General features: G+C 44.0%; 1 protein-coding gene across 1 annotated transcript in view; it reads left to right on the top strand.

Annotated features, from left to right (window-relative positions):
• Positions 1–3940, top strand: part of GPR176 (G protein-coupled receptor 176) — a 115264-nt gene extending 111324 nt beyond the window's left edge. The window contains exon 3 of the mRNA XM_036110698.2: positions 670–3940. Within this exon, the coding sequence (XP_035966591.1) occupies positions 670–1792 (1123 nt within the window). The 3' untranslated portion in view covers positions 1793–3940. The remainder of the gene's footprint in view (positions 1–669) is intronic.
• The last annotated feature ends 11379 nt before the right edge of the window (positions 3941–15319 follow it).

A 15319-nucleotide genomic window follows, 5' to 3' on the forward strand; every position in this document is an offset into this window, starting at 1 on the left:
AGGCGCCCCAGTGGAATTGATTTTTATGCAAGGACCTTGTCGGAGTCCGTCCTTCACGCGGGGTTCTTCTGCCCTGAGTAGCTATAAATGCTAATGATATCCATGTATGCACTATGCCATGAATCTGCTTTAGATATGTGTGTAGGCAAATTTCTTTCCATTAGTGGCTTTGAAAATTGCCCATAAGCTCCTCTAGCCCATGTAAAATTTTTTTTACAAGTTACCCTTAAATTGAAATTTTTTTACAAGAGACCCTTAAATTGAAAAATCTATGTCTTTACAGCAGATGGAGACATCCTTTATATCAAGGGCACTCCTCGGGATCTAATGCTGGTGGCAATATTTATAAAGTTAGCTATGAAATGCAATTATTTACCTATTTTCCTGATAGTCTTGAGTGTCCCATACGACGGGGCTCTTCTCTGCTCACTTGAAAAGGTCCTTTTTTTTAAATTTTTTTTTTGGCCTAGTGATGCTTTTTGTGTGAAGCAAAGTCCTCAAAACTTAAGGTCTGGCTTCCCAATTCCCCCAGTGATTCCCTTTGTCTGAGGCAGAATAAAAGAACTTGACCCATTCTTTCCCCCTCTCTCCTACTTTTGGTAATATAGAGACCCCTCATTTAAACAGTACCTTCTCCTGTGAAATGAAGTTTGCTTGTGCATTTTGCAGGTACTACTCCGTCCTTTATCCCCTGGAGAGAAAAATATCTGATGCCAAGTCCCGCGAACTGGTGATGTACATCTGGGCCCACGCAGTGGTGGCCAGCGTGCCCGTGTTTGCAGTGACCAACGTGGCCGACATCTACGCCATGTCCACCTGCACCGAAGTGTGGAGCAACTCGCTGGGCCACCTGGTGTACGTGCTGGTCTATAACATCACTACGGTCATCGTGCCTGTGGCTGTGGTCTTCCTCTTCCTGATACTCATCCGCCGGGCCCTGAGCGCCAGCCAGAAGAAGAAGGTCATCATCGCGGCCCTGCGGACCCCACAGAACACCATCTCCATCCCGTACGCCTCCCAGCGGGAGGCGGAGCTGCATGCCACCCTGCTGTCCATGGTGACGGTCTTCATCTTGTGTAGCGTGCCCTACGCCACCCTGGTCGTCTACCAGACCGTGCTCAACGTCCCCGACACGTCCGTCTTCTTGCTGCTCACTGCCATTTGGCTGCCCAAGGTGTCTCTGTTGGCCAACCCTGTGCTTTTCCTCACTGTGAACAAGCCTGTCCGCAAGGGCTTGGTGGGGACGTTGCTGCAGCTGCATCGGCGCTACAGCCGCCGGAACGTGGTGAGCGCTGGGGGCGGGCCGGCCGGCGCCAGCCTGGAGCCCAGCCTGCGCTCGGGCAGCCAGCTCCTGGAGATGTTCCACATCGGGCAGCAGCAGATCTTCAAGCCCGCGGAGGATGAGGAGGAGAGTGAGGCCAGGCACGCTGGCTCGGCGGAGCTCCCGGCCCAGGAGCCAGCGGGGCCCCGCCTGCAGGGGGAGCGGGGCCCGCAGCGTGCACCTGCCGCGTCTCTCCTGCGCGCCGCGGAGCCTGTTTGCCAGGGGGCGCCCGCGGCACCCGCGGAGCCCGAGACGCTGCCTGACAAGTACTCCCTGCAGTTCGGCTTTGGGCCTTTCGAGTTGCCTCCTCAGTGGCTCTCAGAGACCCGGAACAGCAAGAAGCGGCTGCTTCCCCCCCTGGGGAACACGCCAGAGGAGCTTATTCAGACAAAGATGCCCAAGGTAGGCAGGGTGGAGCGGAAGATGAGCAGAAACAATAAAGTGAGCATTTTCCCAAAGGTGGATTCCTAGTCAGGACTGCCGAGCTCCCACACTCCTGCCTTCCCTTCACTCTGGCTGGCCCCAGGGTTTGGGGCATCTCATTGTAACCAGGAACCGGCTGCCGCCTCCTGCGTGGGCCCTCTTGAATGAGAGGGAAATCTTTAGAAGATCAGTTGTCCTCTTTATTGAGGGAGTCTACGTATGTGTCTCTGTGATCTGTGTCCTTGGTGAAGTGTGCATTCCTCTCTGTGGAGACAAAAGGTGGGCAGTGTGCAATGGGTCTTGGGATGGGTACTCCATGTGCGTTTTCCGAGGACTCCTTGGTTCCTGGGCCCGGCAGGGAGTAAGGGAGAGAAGAACATCTGTGAGCTCGAGGGGAGCAGGGGCACGCTGAGGGAAGCCCAAGATAATTACGGAGTGGTGTGGCCACAAAGAAAAGGCCTATTTGATTGACTCAAGTAGGACAAATATTAAAAAACATTTCATATTGATCTGTATCTTCAGGGGAGATAGGGACTTGGCATTTGACACCTTTTCTCTGGAAGGCCTGATCGGATGAATCAGTTTCTCCTGAAGCCCTTCATCTCTTTCCCTGGGATGTAGATGAAGAAAGGCTCTTCCACCCCCATTTGACAGACAAGGCAATGGGTGGGCCTGGGGGTCAGGGAGGAGATATTCTGTCTCGAATATCCTGATATTCTCCTGGCACCACTGAAAGCCTCAGAAAGTCTGTCTGCAGTGTTGGTTGGAAAACACTACAAGTGCTTTACTATGTCTTTCCCCCTAAATTGCATTTTTTTCAATCAACGAGAGAGAAGCTAAGAGGTAGAGAAGAAAGACAGAAATGTCCATACCCTGTAGTCTCTTCTCTTCCAATGTTGATTTCATGTGAAAGGGGTCATGTCACCATCAGTAGGAGTGAAGTATATTGAAAAAAAATTACCTTGTGCCAACTTTTGGAATTAAAAGTTAATTTAAAAATGCAGAGTTAGTGTAAACTGGGTCCTCTGGAAACATAAGCTAAAAATACTTGATCAGGAAAGCTGATGCTGCCAAAGAGAGTGAGAGAAGTCAAAGATGGCTTCCTTCTGATGAGGACTCCAGAACCCAGGTGTGGTCAGCCTCATGTTCAGTCTCTTTTTGCAACTATGGTTCTCCCTTCATTTTGGACACACAGGAGGAAGAGGACAGGGAGAAAGATTTTAATCATTTTAAAATGCCCAGGTGGCACCTAGCCCGGGGGAGCCCTTCACTTCCTCTTTTCTGGTAAAGTTTTAGCAGGAGTCAGAGTGGATAGAGGAGGAGGACAGCATCCTCAACAGATTAGCCTCCTGGCGGGGGGTGGGGGGGTGAGGGTGGGCTCTCACAAGCAATTCAAGTCTTCTCTGGGGTGGATTTCACCAGGCTAAACTCAAACCATTGATGACACTTCACTTTTAATGATGGCAGATCACATGCCAGTTCCACTCTTCTCTCTAGGACATTTTGTTCTTGGTAATAGTATGTTGGGGGGGGGGGCAATCCAGTGCCTTGAGCAAGCTTGAATGAAAGTGGACATTCTCACCGGCAAACTTCCTTCCACATCCCAACGGCAGTGGCCCTCATGGATCACTTCCTAAAACGGCACTGACCTGTTGTCCCTCGGAGGAAGCTCAGGCTATGTGTAGGGAGTTTCCTTTTCCTGTTCTCTTCCTGGGTGTGGTGTCTTGTGATTCCAGAATATGAACCCAAAGTCCCTTCCCCGGGAGAGGGAAAGCCTTCCTCTTCGTGTTGTGTCTCCTTGCTGTGTTGTGTGCGCTCAGCACAAACGGGGGGCTGCCACACCCTCTCGGCGCCCCCCACCTCCCAGGCCCTTTGTGCATGCCCTGATAGTTAACTGTGGCCCTTCAGGCTTATCTTTCAAAACCTTCACAGTTGTTACAACGTTTCTCCAGGGGAAACATAATTTGTCAGAAAATTGTGTTTACTTTAGAAGAACCTGTCAAATGTAGCCACTTTGGTGGTGGTCTGATAATATATATGTACATCTTAACACATTCTGGTGAGGCAGAATTTGGGAGTTATTTCTTATGTATGTTTGAAGCGGATGGTTGACTTCTAACAGGTCATTGCCAGGTGTATTTCTATAGTCTTTGAAGAATTCCGTTTTAATAAAAAACTGAAAAGCCGTTTCTGAACTCAAAAAAAGTTGAATGAGCTTCATTTTTTTGTTTCTTTCTTTCCCTCTCATGTGGGCATATTAATGTAAATGCTGAATGTTGATTTAATGAAAATTACAATGATAATGGGAAGGTAGAGGAGAAGTAGAGGGGATGATTATGCAGGAGAGCAATGTCCTCATTTACCCTGACAGGATGCAAATGATGTCCAGAGTGGATGATGCAAAACAGAGTAGAATACACATATTTAGAAATACGGAGATGTGTGACTGTGGCTGAAACTATTGCAGGTCCTTGTCTCTGGGACTGTTTTCGGTGTTTGTTTTAAGCCTTTTGGTTATATTTTAAAACAGTCTACATGTATAGATAAAAATACAAATCAACTTAAAAACCTTCTGAATTTTGCAGCACACCATCAGACTAAGCAAAAGAAAATAGAAGAAACCATAAGCGTCATTAAAGGGAATTGAGAAAATAAGACAATTTAGGCTTTCAGAATCAGAGTAACCAATGGCTTTCTGCTGATACGCTCAGATAATGTCAGTTTACTCGGATAATTCCTTTGCTTCGGGTCTATGAACTGGGCAGCTACAGGCTATTCTGAATTCCATATTTTCTCAGTAACCAAGAAGTAATATTTTTTTCCTTTTTTTGTGTGTATTCACTAAAGTACATTTAAGAATTATTGCTACTTTTGGGGTGCCTGGGTGGGTCATTCGGTTGGGCATTTGCCTTCGGCTTGGGTCATGAACCTGGGGTCCTGGGATCCAGCCCCGCATCAGGCTCCCTGCTCATCAGGGAGGTCTGCTTCTCTCTCTTCCTCTCCCTCTTCCCTTGCTCGTGTGCTCTCTCTCTCTCTCAAATAAATATAATCTTTAAAAAAAAGAATAATTGCTACTTTTTAAGAGCAAGTTTTTAAGTAATGCTAGTTTACTTCAGAAATTTATTTTTTTTATTTTTTATTATTTTTAAAGATTTTATTTATTTATTTGACAAGAGAGACAGCGAGAGAGGGAACACAAGCAGGGGGAGTGGGAGAGGGAGAAGCAGGCCTCCCGCTGAGCAGGGAGCCTGATGCGGGGCTCGATCCCAGGACCCTGAGATCATGACCTGAGCCGAAGGCAGTCGCTTAAACCAACTGAGCCACCCAGGCGCCCCTACTTTAGAAATTTAGGACCCACCTAGTATTTCACATTGATAGAAAAATACTGAATTTAATGAATTCACCTATTCTGGAATTTGTTTACTTATTTATAATGTATGTTCCCATCTACTTAAGACAATATCTAAAGTGAACACAATATAAGTACCTTTGCATTAACTACTTCCAGTCATTAGAATATTACCTAGAGGATCTCAAGTAGTTTTAATTTATAATACTCTCTGTCTTAAAGTTTATTCCCTTGGCAGCATTTGGCTTCTCAATGCCTGCTTTGTGTTTATATATGATGTTTCATTGGAGGATATTAAAGCACAGCCCACAGACTTTCTGTAGGCAATGATATGATCTCTATTCTGCAGCTGGGGAAACCAGAGGCACAGATGGCCAGGTCATTAGCTCTCAGAGATGAAGCAAGTAGAGACAGAGCTAAAAACAGTACAGAAGGCGTCAAGGCCCAATTCTTCCACTGCACCCTCCGAAGTACTGATGATCATTATCATCCGCCGTTACGATCGTTATTTTTGAATACCCACTTGGCACATATTATTAAACTGTACTGGGGACTGGATTAAAGCCCTTAATGCCTGACAGCTGTTTTTCTCAACGTTATTCCTCAAATTTTCCTTCAGCTCCACGATTTCCCCAGCTTCATTGTAGAGTAATTGGGTGCAGAGTAAATGTTAAGAAACTCTTAATGGAATGCAAAGATAGCGATCATTCGGCTGAGAGTATTCACAGACATCGTCTTCTGCCTCATGTCCTCCTTTCTATTTCTGCACCGAGGTCACCTTTAGTTTAAGAGTCATTGCCATCAAAGCACTCTCAGCCATCACCAACACTCCTGCAGGGACACTCGACACTGTTTTCTGCAAGTATCTGAAATGTTTACAAGATTCATTCATTCAGAACAGTAAATATTACTGCATTTAATAATGCTATTATAGTCGAGTAGAAAGTACTCAAGATATGGTTCCTGCCCTCTAGATGGCTTGGGGGAGAGAAGAAAGCCCCTATAAGAGACAGCAGTAAATGCTCAAGTGCTAACAAGAAGTGCTGAAGGAAAGTGAAAATTACGTTTTACTGTGTGCATTTTAGCGATTTTATTCGATGGATGGCAAGGTTTTTCTTTAAATTCAGGAAATGTCTCTCCATAAAAATGCCCATTTACTTCACATAATCATAGCACTTAAAATATGGAGGATCTTAGCCTACTTATAATGTGAAGAAATTGGGGCCTAGGAGATGGATTTTTTTCCAAGACCTTGGACCGGAACTCATAATTAAAAAAATTTTATTTATTTGAGAGAGAGCACAAGCGGGGGTGGGGAGGGGCAGAGGGAGAGGGAGAAACAGACTCCCTGCTGAGCAGGGAGCCCGATGCAGTGCTGGACATGGGGCTCGATCCCAGGACCCTGAGATCATGACCTGAGCCGAGGGCAGATGCTTAACCAGCTGAGCCACCCAGGTACCTCCGGAACTCACGATTTTATTTTTTTTATTTTTAAAGATTTTATTTTATTTATTTGACAGAGAGAACGCGAGAGAGGGAACACAAGCAGGGGCAGAGCGAGAGGGAGAAGCAGGCTTCCCGCTGAGCAGGGAGCCTGATGTGGGCCTCGATCCCAGGACCCTGGGATCATGACCTGAGCTGAAGGCAGACGCTTAACGACTGAGCCACCCAGGTGCCCCCGGAACTCATGATTTTAAAATATGCCTAATCCATAAGCAAGATGTGGGGAGTGGAGACCAGTGATTTTTATAAATGTCTTTTTCATGATGAAATGTAAATAATTCAGTAGATAGCCAGTTGAGAGGATGAAGAAATATTTTCCTAACTAAGGCGTTCCATTTTGCCACCTGCTACTTGTTGCAGATAGGTAACTACTACTTCGCACTTAGAAATCCCCCTTACTGCTGACACTTTCTGAGTGGAGGTGAAAAGTTGGAAGGGATTCATGTGACCACCTAGCCCCTGCCCCTGGCAAGATCACTAGACAGGATTAGAGAAAGGCTGAAAAACTCACTTGCTCAGAAATGATTTTCAGGAGGATTTGACTCAGTACATGACCAGTGAAAGGTGGACAAATGAATGCATGAATGCAAGTGTGCCACCTGAATACAAAATTCCTCCAAATTTGGGCCAAGGTAACAGTTTCTAGATTCATAACAAAAAACAGTTGACAATTTTCATAAAAATACCAAGTCATCTGTAGCAAAACATGTAAGATCCCAGGACCTGGAGATCATGACCTGAACCGAACGCAGTCGCTTAACCATCTGAGCCACCCAGGTGCCCTGAATTTTTCTATTTCTACAAAGTAAGGAAAAGTGCTCAGGAGTTACCGACCCCATTAATCAATGGAGGGGCTGGTAAATTGAAGCCTGCAGAAGTGAAGGGCCTTGTCTTTCTGAAGTCAACAGTAGAGGGGGATGCAAATCCAGATCTCAAAACCTAAACCAGTTTTCAATTCATTCAGTTGCATCATGCTATAAAATAGGGCACATCTTTTGTTGTTTTGCTCTGTTTAATTCTTTGCTTGTAGATTGCAGAGGACAAGACTGATGGCTGTTACTATAACCCAGATGTTTGTAAACAGGCAGTTCTTGCTGTCCAGCCTGTTGAGCAGGTGTCTTTTGTGCTGGTAAGGATACTGTTGCAGCTCGGGCTGGGACACACAGAGCAGGTAGTTTCCAGAGGGAACCAAGCCTGCTTAAATTGGGTGATCACAGTCTCAGAGCTGAAAGTAAGCTTAGAAGCCTTTACCCAGCCCTTATTTTACCAGACAAACAGGTTGAGGGAGGTCAAAAGATCAGGCCCAGGTCAACTCTTTGCAGAGCCCTGATGAGAAACCAGGGATGCATAATTTAAAATGGTTTTTATGTGTCAATGTGTGAATTACATAACAATGTATGAATTATATAACATTTTGAGCCAAATTAGAATATTAATTCTAGTTTGTTATGATAAAATGAAGGGGAAATAAATCAACTTCTGTTAAATAAGGAGTTTGGATGATCAAAGAAGAAAGGGGTTTAACAAGAAAGCCAATAGTCATCAAAATACTGCGTAGTTCCTAGTGTAATAAACACCTTTTATGTTCCGATGGAAACATTACTTTGAGTTTGAGCTAAGAAAAAAGATGTGTTAGAAGGAAGTGAGATGCTAAGAAATTCAGGATGGCAGCCTGGCTGCTGACTGATGAACAGCCCCTGTGCTGTTTATCTATGTCCTCTTTATCTCAGAGACCTTAACCCTGAGAAAACGAATTTCTCTATGTTGTTGCTTAAGACCCTTGAAGTTTGATTTGAATTCATTTCTAATATGCTATGCAAATCACTTTTAACTTCCTTTTGTGTTAAATATAAAGGTTTACATAATACAGATTTATATAATTCAGATACTAAAAAATGCATTTTAGTACATAGATCAGGAGACCCAATTTAAAACAAACAAAAACCAAAACCCTACAGGATCAGAGACCTAGCTCAATATAGAAGTTATGGTTTGGAATCCAAGGAGAAGCACCAAGCATGACACTCAATGCCTGGACAGAGTTCAGAAACAGTGGGTTTCAGCCCAGGATTGATTGCTGCAGGGAAATTGCTGAACTTCTCTTCAGCTATTATCCACAAGCAGCATCTCATCCATTCCTGTGATCCAGGTGACAGACCAGGAGTCCAGCACTGTAATTTCAACTGGCATCCAGCAATGGAAACTGCAGCAAGCCTCGGGAATGTTCTGGAGACTCTTTACAGATAGAGAATTGCTCCAGATGACCAAATTGGAGCCAGCACTGTAACTAGAGTGAACTCCCAGGGAATTCTCTGAGAGGAACCAAGCCTGCTTAAATTGGGTGATCACAGTCTCAGAGCTGAAAGTAAGCTTAGAAGCCTTTACCCAGCCCTTATTTTACCAGACAAACAGGTTGAGGGAGGTCAAAAGATCAGGCCCAGGTCAACTCTTTGCAGAGCCCTGATGAGAAACCAGGGATGCATAATTTAAAATGGTTTTTATGTGTCAATGTGTGAATTACATAACAATGTATGAATTATATAACATTTTGAGCCAAATTAGAATATTAATTCTAATATGGCTCAAAATGTTATATAATAACAGACGCTTAACGACTAAGGCACCCAGGCGCCCCTTATTTTACTATCTTTTAAAAAAAACAAGCCTCTATTAGCTTTCTGGATCATAAATGTAAGGCTGCACTGTTTGTGTGTGTATGTGTGTGTGTGTGTGTCCTGGCATACTTTGGTTTTTTCCCCCCGACCGTGAAATTCATATCGCTGGGACAAGTTAAACAAGGTCGCATGACAATGCCTGGGCTAACTTCTTTTGCTTAAAAAATTCAAGGGGTAGGGCGCCTGAGTGGCTCAGTCTGTTAAGCATCTTCCTTCAGCTCAGGTCATGATCTCAGGGTTGTGGGATCGAGTCCTACATTGGGCTCCTTGCTCAGCCTGGAGTCTGCTTCTCCCTCTCTCTCTCCCTTTGTGCTCTCTCTCTCTCTCAAATAAATAAATAAAATCTTCTAAAAATAATTTCAAGGGCTATTGTTATGTGTTTGGGTTAACAGATATTGAGAAGTGGCAAACTTCTCCCCTCCCCTCGATGTTTAAAAGGGGGACATTCTCTAGGTAGCACTTGATTCTGCGTAGCACTCCACGATAGACAGGAAGAGGGAAGAAAGGGTTCAGAATCAAGGAAGGGGGAAGGGAGAACATGTCCCAGTTTTTTCCATTACTACTTACAAAGGAGATCCTGGGGGGTCTCAGTGTCTCACAGCTCCAGGGGGCTCCATGGCACCTCGCAGAGCTGTGGCCTCCTCACCATTTACTCTTTAAAACAGTGTTTTTAAGTTAGCGTTTTTCAAAGCATGCTCATGTTTCTACTGCACCAGAACCACCCAGGTATTTGTTAAAATGCAGATTCCTGTGCTTGACCCCAGACCTACTAAGTCAGGGAATAGGGATGAAAATGAACATTGTAGGGCGCCTGGGTGGCTCAGTTGGTTAAGCGACTGCCTTTGGCTCAGGTCATGATCCTGGAGTCCCGGGATCGAGTCCCGCATCGGGCTTCCTGCTCAGCAGGGAGTCTGCTTCTCCCTCTGACCCTCCTCCCTCTCATATGCTCTCTCTCTCTCTCATTCTCGCTCTCTCAAATAAATAAATAAAATCTTTAAAAAAAAAAAAAGAAAATGAACATTGTAAGTAGCACATGAAATGATCCCTATGAACAACAAAATCTGAAAACCCATTTTTAGATTTATTTCATAACTTTGAAGTACTAAAAAAGTACTAAACACATACTAAACTTAAAGTGCATTTTACTTTGAATAAAAATAGGGTCACCTGCTCCAGAACTTGCTTTTTGCTCTTTAAGGCTTTATTTACTTCCCTGTTCATGCCTCTAGGTTATATGGATAGCACTGTGGCCACGTGGGATTGGGAGGGAGTGCAGTTGGTATAAAAGGGGCAAATGAAATAAAACATGAACTTCTTTTTAAGTCTACAGATTTTCTAAAAATACAAATGTGTGAGAACTTCAGTCTTTCGAAGTCACCAACGGTTATTTGATATTAGATATTTATAATATGTACTAGGATATTTAAAAAAATCCATTCTGTTTTTTTTGAGATTTAATTTTTATTTTTCCAATTCAGATGGCTATTTAAAGATGGATCCAAGCACAGTTCAAACATACAGGATACTTGGTTTCAGTGGTTTCTTGAATCACACCTAAAATCCAAGGAAAGTGAGTTTGAGTGTTCTGTGTTTAACAAAAGACAATCAGCACCATCTAGTGGATACAAATAACCTCTTTTTTTGAATTCAGTCCAGTGAGGAGGGAGAGAGAGCAGGCTTTGGAACTGGGTTGGAAATTCAGTACCAGTTGGTTCCTGAGTGACCTCAGAAAAATTACTCAACCTCTCTGTGCTCTGCTTCTCACCTATAAATCTGCATAATAATAGTGCCGCTTCATAGGATGTTATGAAGTGAAGTGAGATGATACATCTAAGGCATGTCCCAAACACTCAGTAAATGTTATTTTTTAATAACACTAAGCCATAGACTCGCGGGACGTGGGAGCTGTCCAGTGGCATACATTTTTAACCGCCCTCCAAAATAAACGGCTATTTAGCTAGCTTGTAGAATCTATACTATGAGACGTAATGAGGTTCTGCTCCTAGTGTGCTGTCACATTTGGCTGAAGCTTATGGTAAGAAAAGGGGAATTGGGGCAACAGAGCTGGAATGGTAGTTGGGGCCCAGATGGAATACAATGTGGGCTCTCTCTCATTCATTCGAATCTGACTCCACTTAGCAGGGGAAGGTCAAGAGTAGAGAGAGATTTAAAACAAAAACCAACTGTGAAACCAAGACTGCCATATGTCACCAACCTGGAATGAGACCAGGGACATTTTAACGTAAAGTATCTTGACTCTGGAAGAAATCTTTATGAATCATTTTGAAAGGCACAATACTTTCTAGAATATGTTTGGGCTTTTTGAACACAGCAGAAAACAGCAGAGAAAAATACTGCACTCTGACAGATCTGAATACGAATTATTTGGAGGGTGTCACCTGCAACAGTGGACAACGAAGTATTTCAGGAAATTAAAAACAAAAACATAGTGTATTGTGTGCTAATACACAACAAATACAATTTGTTTAAAACTTGCCCTCAAGGCACATACAGCCTCTGGCAGTTCACAAGAGGTAACAGCAGGAGGTAAACAAAGTGGGAATGACAGAAAACAAGATGAGTTTCTGCAGAGTGACTTCCTTGGAAGGCAGCTATGCTCACCACTATACCACCAACGCGAGTGACTTCCTTGGGCACTTAGTTTGGTAAGACTACAGTGAAGAGACACTAAGTTTCTATTCTGTTGAACCTGAATTTTCTTTTCACTTGCTTTTTATGTATCTTCTGTTGTATATATTTTAAAAGCAACAGTTTAAAAAAAATGAAAGGCACAGGTCAGAGCCTTGATTTCTCTTAGTTGGTTTTCTCTCCCCACATCCCCAAGAAATCTGAAATATGTTATTTCCTTAATGAGCACCATTAGTCACCAAAAATAAAAATGGAAAGAGTGGCCTTTATTCATGGAAAATTAGAATTGTGTGGACATTTGGAGTTTATCTATTGTCTAGCTACTCCAAGAGTGGTCGGTGGACCGGAAGCATTGGCATCACCTGGGAGCCTCTTAGAATCTTGGAGCCTCCACCTGACACACTGAATCAGCATTTTAACAAGAGCCCCAGTTGATTTATTTGCACATTAAAGTTTGAGAAGCCCCAGAATTTCAGGTTCATTGGCTCTTAGATACAGCCCTAGGATCAGTAATTTATGAAATCTCCCCAGGTGATTCTAATGCAGTAGACTTAAGAACTGCAAAACTAGTCCAACCACATTTCTCAAATGAGGAAATGATGGCCTACAAAAGTTTACAGATTTACCCAGGATAACCCAGCTATTTAGTATCAGAATCCAAACAATGTCTTCTCCTCTCCTTATTTAAAAAAAAAGCAGAGTCAAGGGAACAGAGCATAAGGAGTGTGGAGACAGAGATTACTATTATTATTATTTTTAATTCTTTTCTTTTTTTTTTTTTAGGGGGGAGGTGGGGTGGGTCAGAGAGAGAATCTTAAACAGGCTCCGTGCCCAGCGCCGAGGCTGACACGGAACTTGATCCCACAACCCTGAGATCACGACCTGAGCCGAAATCAAGAGTCAGATGCTTAACCAAATGAGCCAGCCAGGCGCCCCCGGGGATTATTATTTTGATATAGGGTGGTCAGGAAAGACCCACCTGAGGAAGCAGACACCTGAGGGAAGAGAGGAAGTGAGCCATAGGGATAGTAGGGCAACTGTATTCCCGGCAGAGGAAGCAGAGGGCTGGTGTGTGTGTGTGTGTGTGTGTGTGTGTGTGTGTGTGTGTGTGTGTGTGTGTGTGTGTGTGTGTGTGTGTGTTGTGTGTTGTGTGTTTTCCTCCAAGAGTATTGCAGAAGGCTGGTGTGTGTGTGTGTGTGTGTGTGTGTGTGTGTGTTGTGTGTTTTCCTCCAAGAGTATTGCAGAAGGCTGGTGTGTGTGTGTGTGTGTGTGTGTGTGTGTTGTGTGTTTTCCTCCAAGAGTATTGCAGAAGGCTGGTGTGTGTGTGTGTGTGTGTGTGTGTGTGTGTGTGTGTGTGTGTGTGTGTTTTCCTCCAAGAGTATTGCATCTTGGAGGAACAACAAGGAGCAGTGTTTCCAAATTCCCAACATAGTAATCTTTGGGACGCAGAAACGAGAAATCAAAGCTGCCCGCAGTTCTCAAAATCTTAAGTTATTCTTAAAATATTTTCAGCCTTCTTCATATTTTTGTTATCGTGCTATCTGAATTATTTTTTAAAAAAGATTTTATTTATTTGAGAGAGAGAGAGCGAGCCCAGGGGAAGGGGCAGAGGGAGAGGGAATCCTGAAGCAGACTCTATGCTGAGCATGGAGCCCGACTTGGGGCTCGACCTCACAACCTGAACCAAATCGATCATGACCTGAACCAAAACCAAAGAGTCGGATGCTGAACTGAGCCACCCAGGGGCCCCCTGAATCATCTTTTAAAAGCATTTGTAGGTGTTTACAAGAACTGTAGCCATCCATCAGTGGATTTCTTCAGTAACATCTTTATGTTGATTGATAAAGTTTAATTCTCATAGGAGGATTAGAATACCTTTTTCATTTTTCCTGATTTCTCAGCTATTTTTTTTTTAAATTTAGAAACACATACAAATTTCCTGATCAATGCTGGGAAGAAATTCCTGCGCAGAAACACTAACAAGGAGGACAGTGAGGCTGGAGCAAAGTTTACCCAAGAGAGGGTGGTAGGACTAGAGTCTGAGAGTAAACAGAGGGCCTGGTCCTTTAGGATCTGTGGGCATTGTAAGGGCTCTGCAGGGTACGCGGGGAACCATGGAGAGTCCTGAGCAGAGGAGTGACATGGTTTGACTTCAGTTTGAAGGCATCATTCAGGCTGCTGTTTGAAAGTAGTTAGGGGCAAGGAAGGCAACAATGAGGAAGGAGGTTGTTGCAAAAATCTAGGTGAGAGATGATGGCAGTATGGACCAGAAGGGAAGCATGGAAGGTGCTGAGAGGTAGTTAGATTCTGGATATGTTTTAAGTGTAAAGCTGATAGGATTTATAACAGATTGATTGTAGACCGTGAGGGGAAGAGGAATTGAGGACAACTTCAAGGTTCTTGGTCTGAGTCTGGCAGGATGGAGTTACCATTTACTGAGATAGATAAGGGGGTGGGGGTGGGGGTGGGAGTGGGGGTGACTGTGGAGAGGTTTGTTTTTTGACATGTTAGGTTCAAGATGCTTCTTACATCTAAGTAGAGACTTCTTAATAGTCGGTCAAATAAAAGTGGAGTTCAGGGGGGAAGTCTGGGTTGGAGATAGAAACACAGGATTTAGCAGTATATGGATGGCATTTACAGCCAGGGTTTTAAACCCAGTTTTTAAACCACTACCCTAGATTGTAGCTGTGGTTCCCCGAGCAACTCATTTCCCCTTTGTCTATTTGCTTCACTGAAAAACACTTAAAGAATACATATCCTATCTACCTAACATAATGAGGCTAAAGGGGCTGTGTATGGGAAAATGCCTTGAAAACTGTAAAGTGCTGTCCGTACTAGAAAGCAGATATTTGATGGTACCGAGGATGAAGAAAATCAGTTGGGGGACCCATGGAAACAGTCTTCATGCGCTGAAGATGGGAGAATCCACAAAAAAAGAGAAGTGCAAATAAAAAATCATTACTCTTTTGGACTGTAGCCCAATCTTGCAAAAGTACTATTTTTTATTTACGTGGAATCCAAAATATAGGAAGAACTTCAAATACATCATCTTTTCGAGCTGCACAACAATCTTGTGAGGAAGGAATTATTATTCCCATTTTACAGAGGAGGAAACTGAGGTCAGAGAGGATGCCAGACCTACAGAGCATATCAAGGTAGAGAGCCACATAAGCACCCAGGCGCCCTCCTTTCGAGTTCAATGTAAATACGAACAACCCTTTCCCCAGCCACACCGTCCTCAGGAAGACCGAGGAGACAGTAGGGCTGCCCCAGCTCGCGAGGCTCCAGCAGCGTTCCTCGCCGCCCCTGGCCCCCACACCTTATTTCAGCATGGTACGGCCCTTTTCTCTTATCGCGAGACTGGAGGCGTAGTGCTTCTGGTTGCCGAGGGAACAGCGT

Source organism: Halichoerus grypus, chromosome 8, assembly GCF_964656455.1.
Source record: "Halichoerus grypus chromosome 8, mHalGry1.hap1.1, whole genome shotgun sequence".
NCBI lineage: Eukaryota > Metazoa > Chordata > Mammalia > Carnivora > Phocidae > Halichoerus > Halichoerus grypus.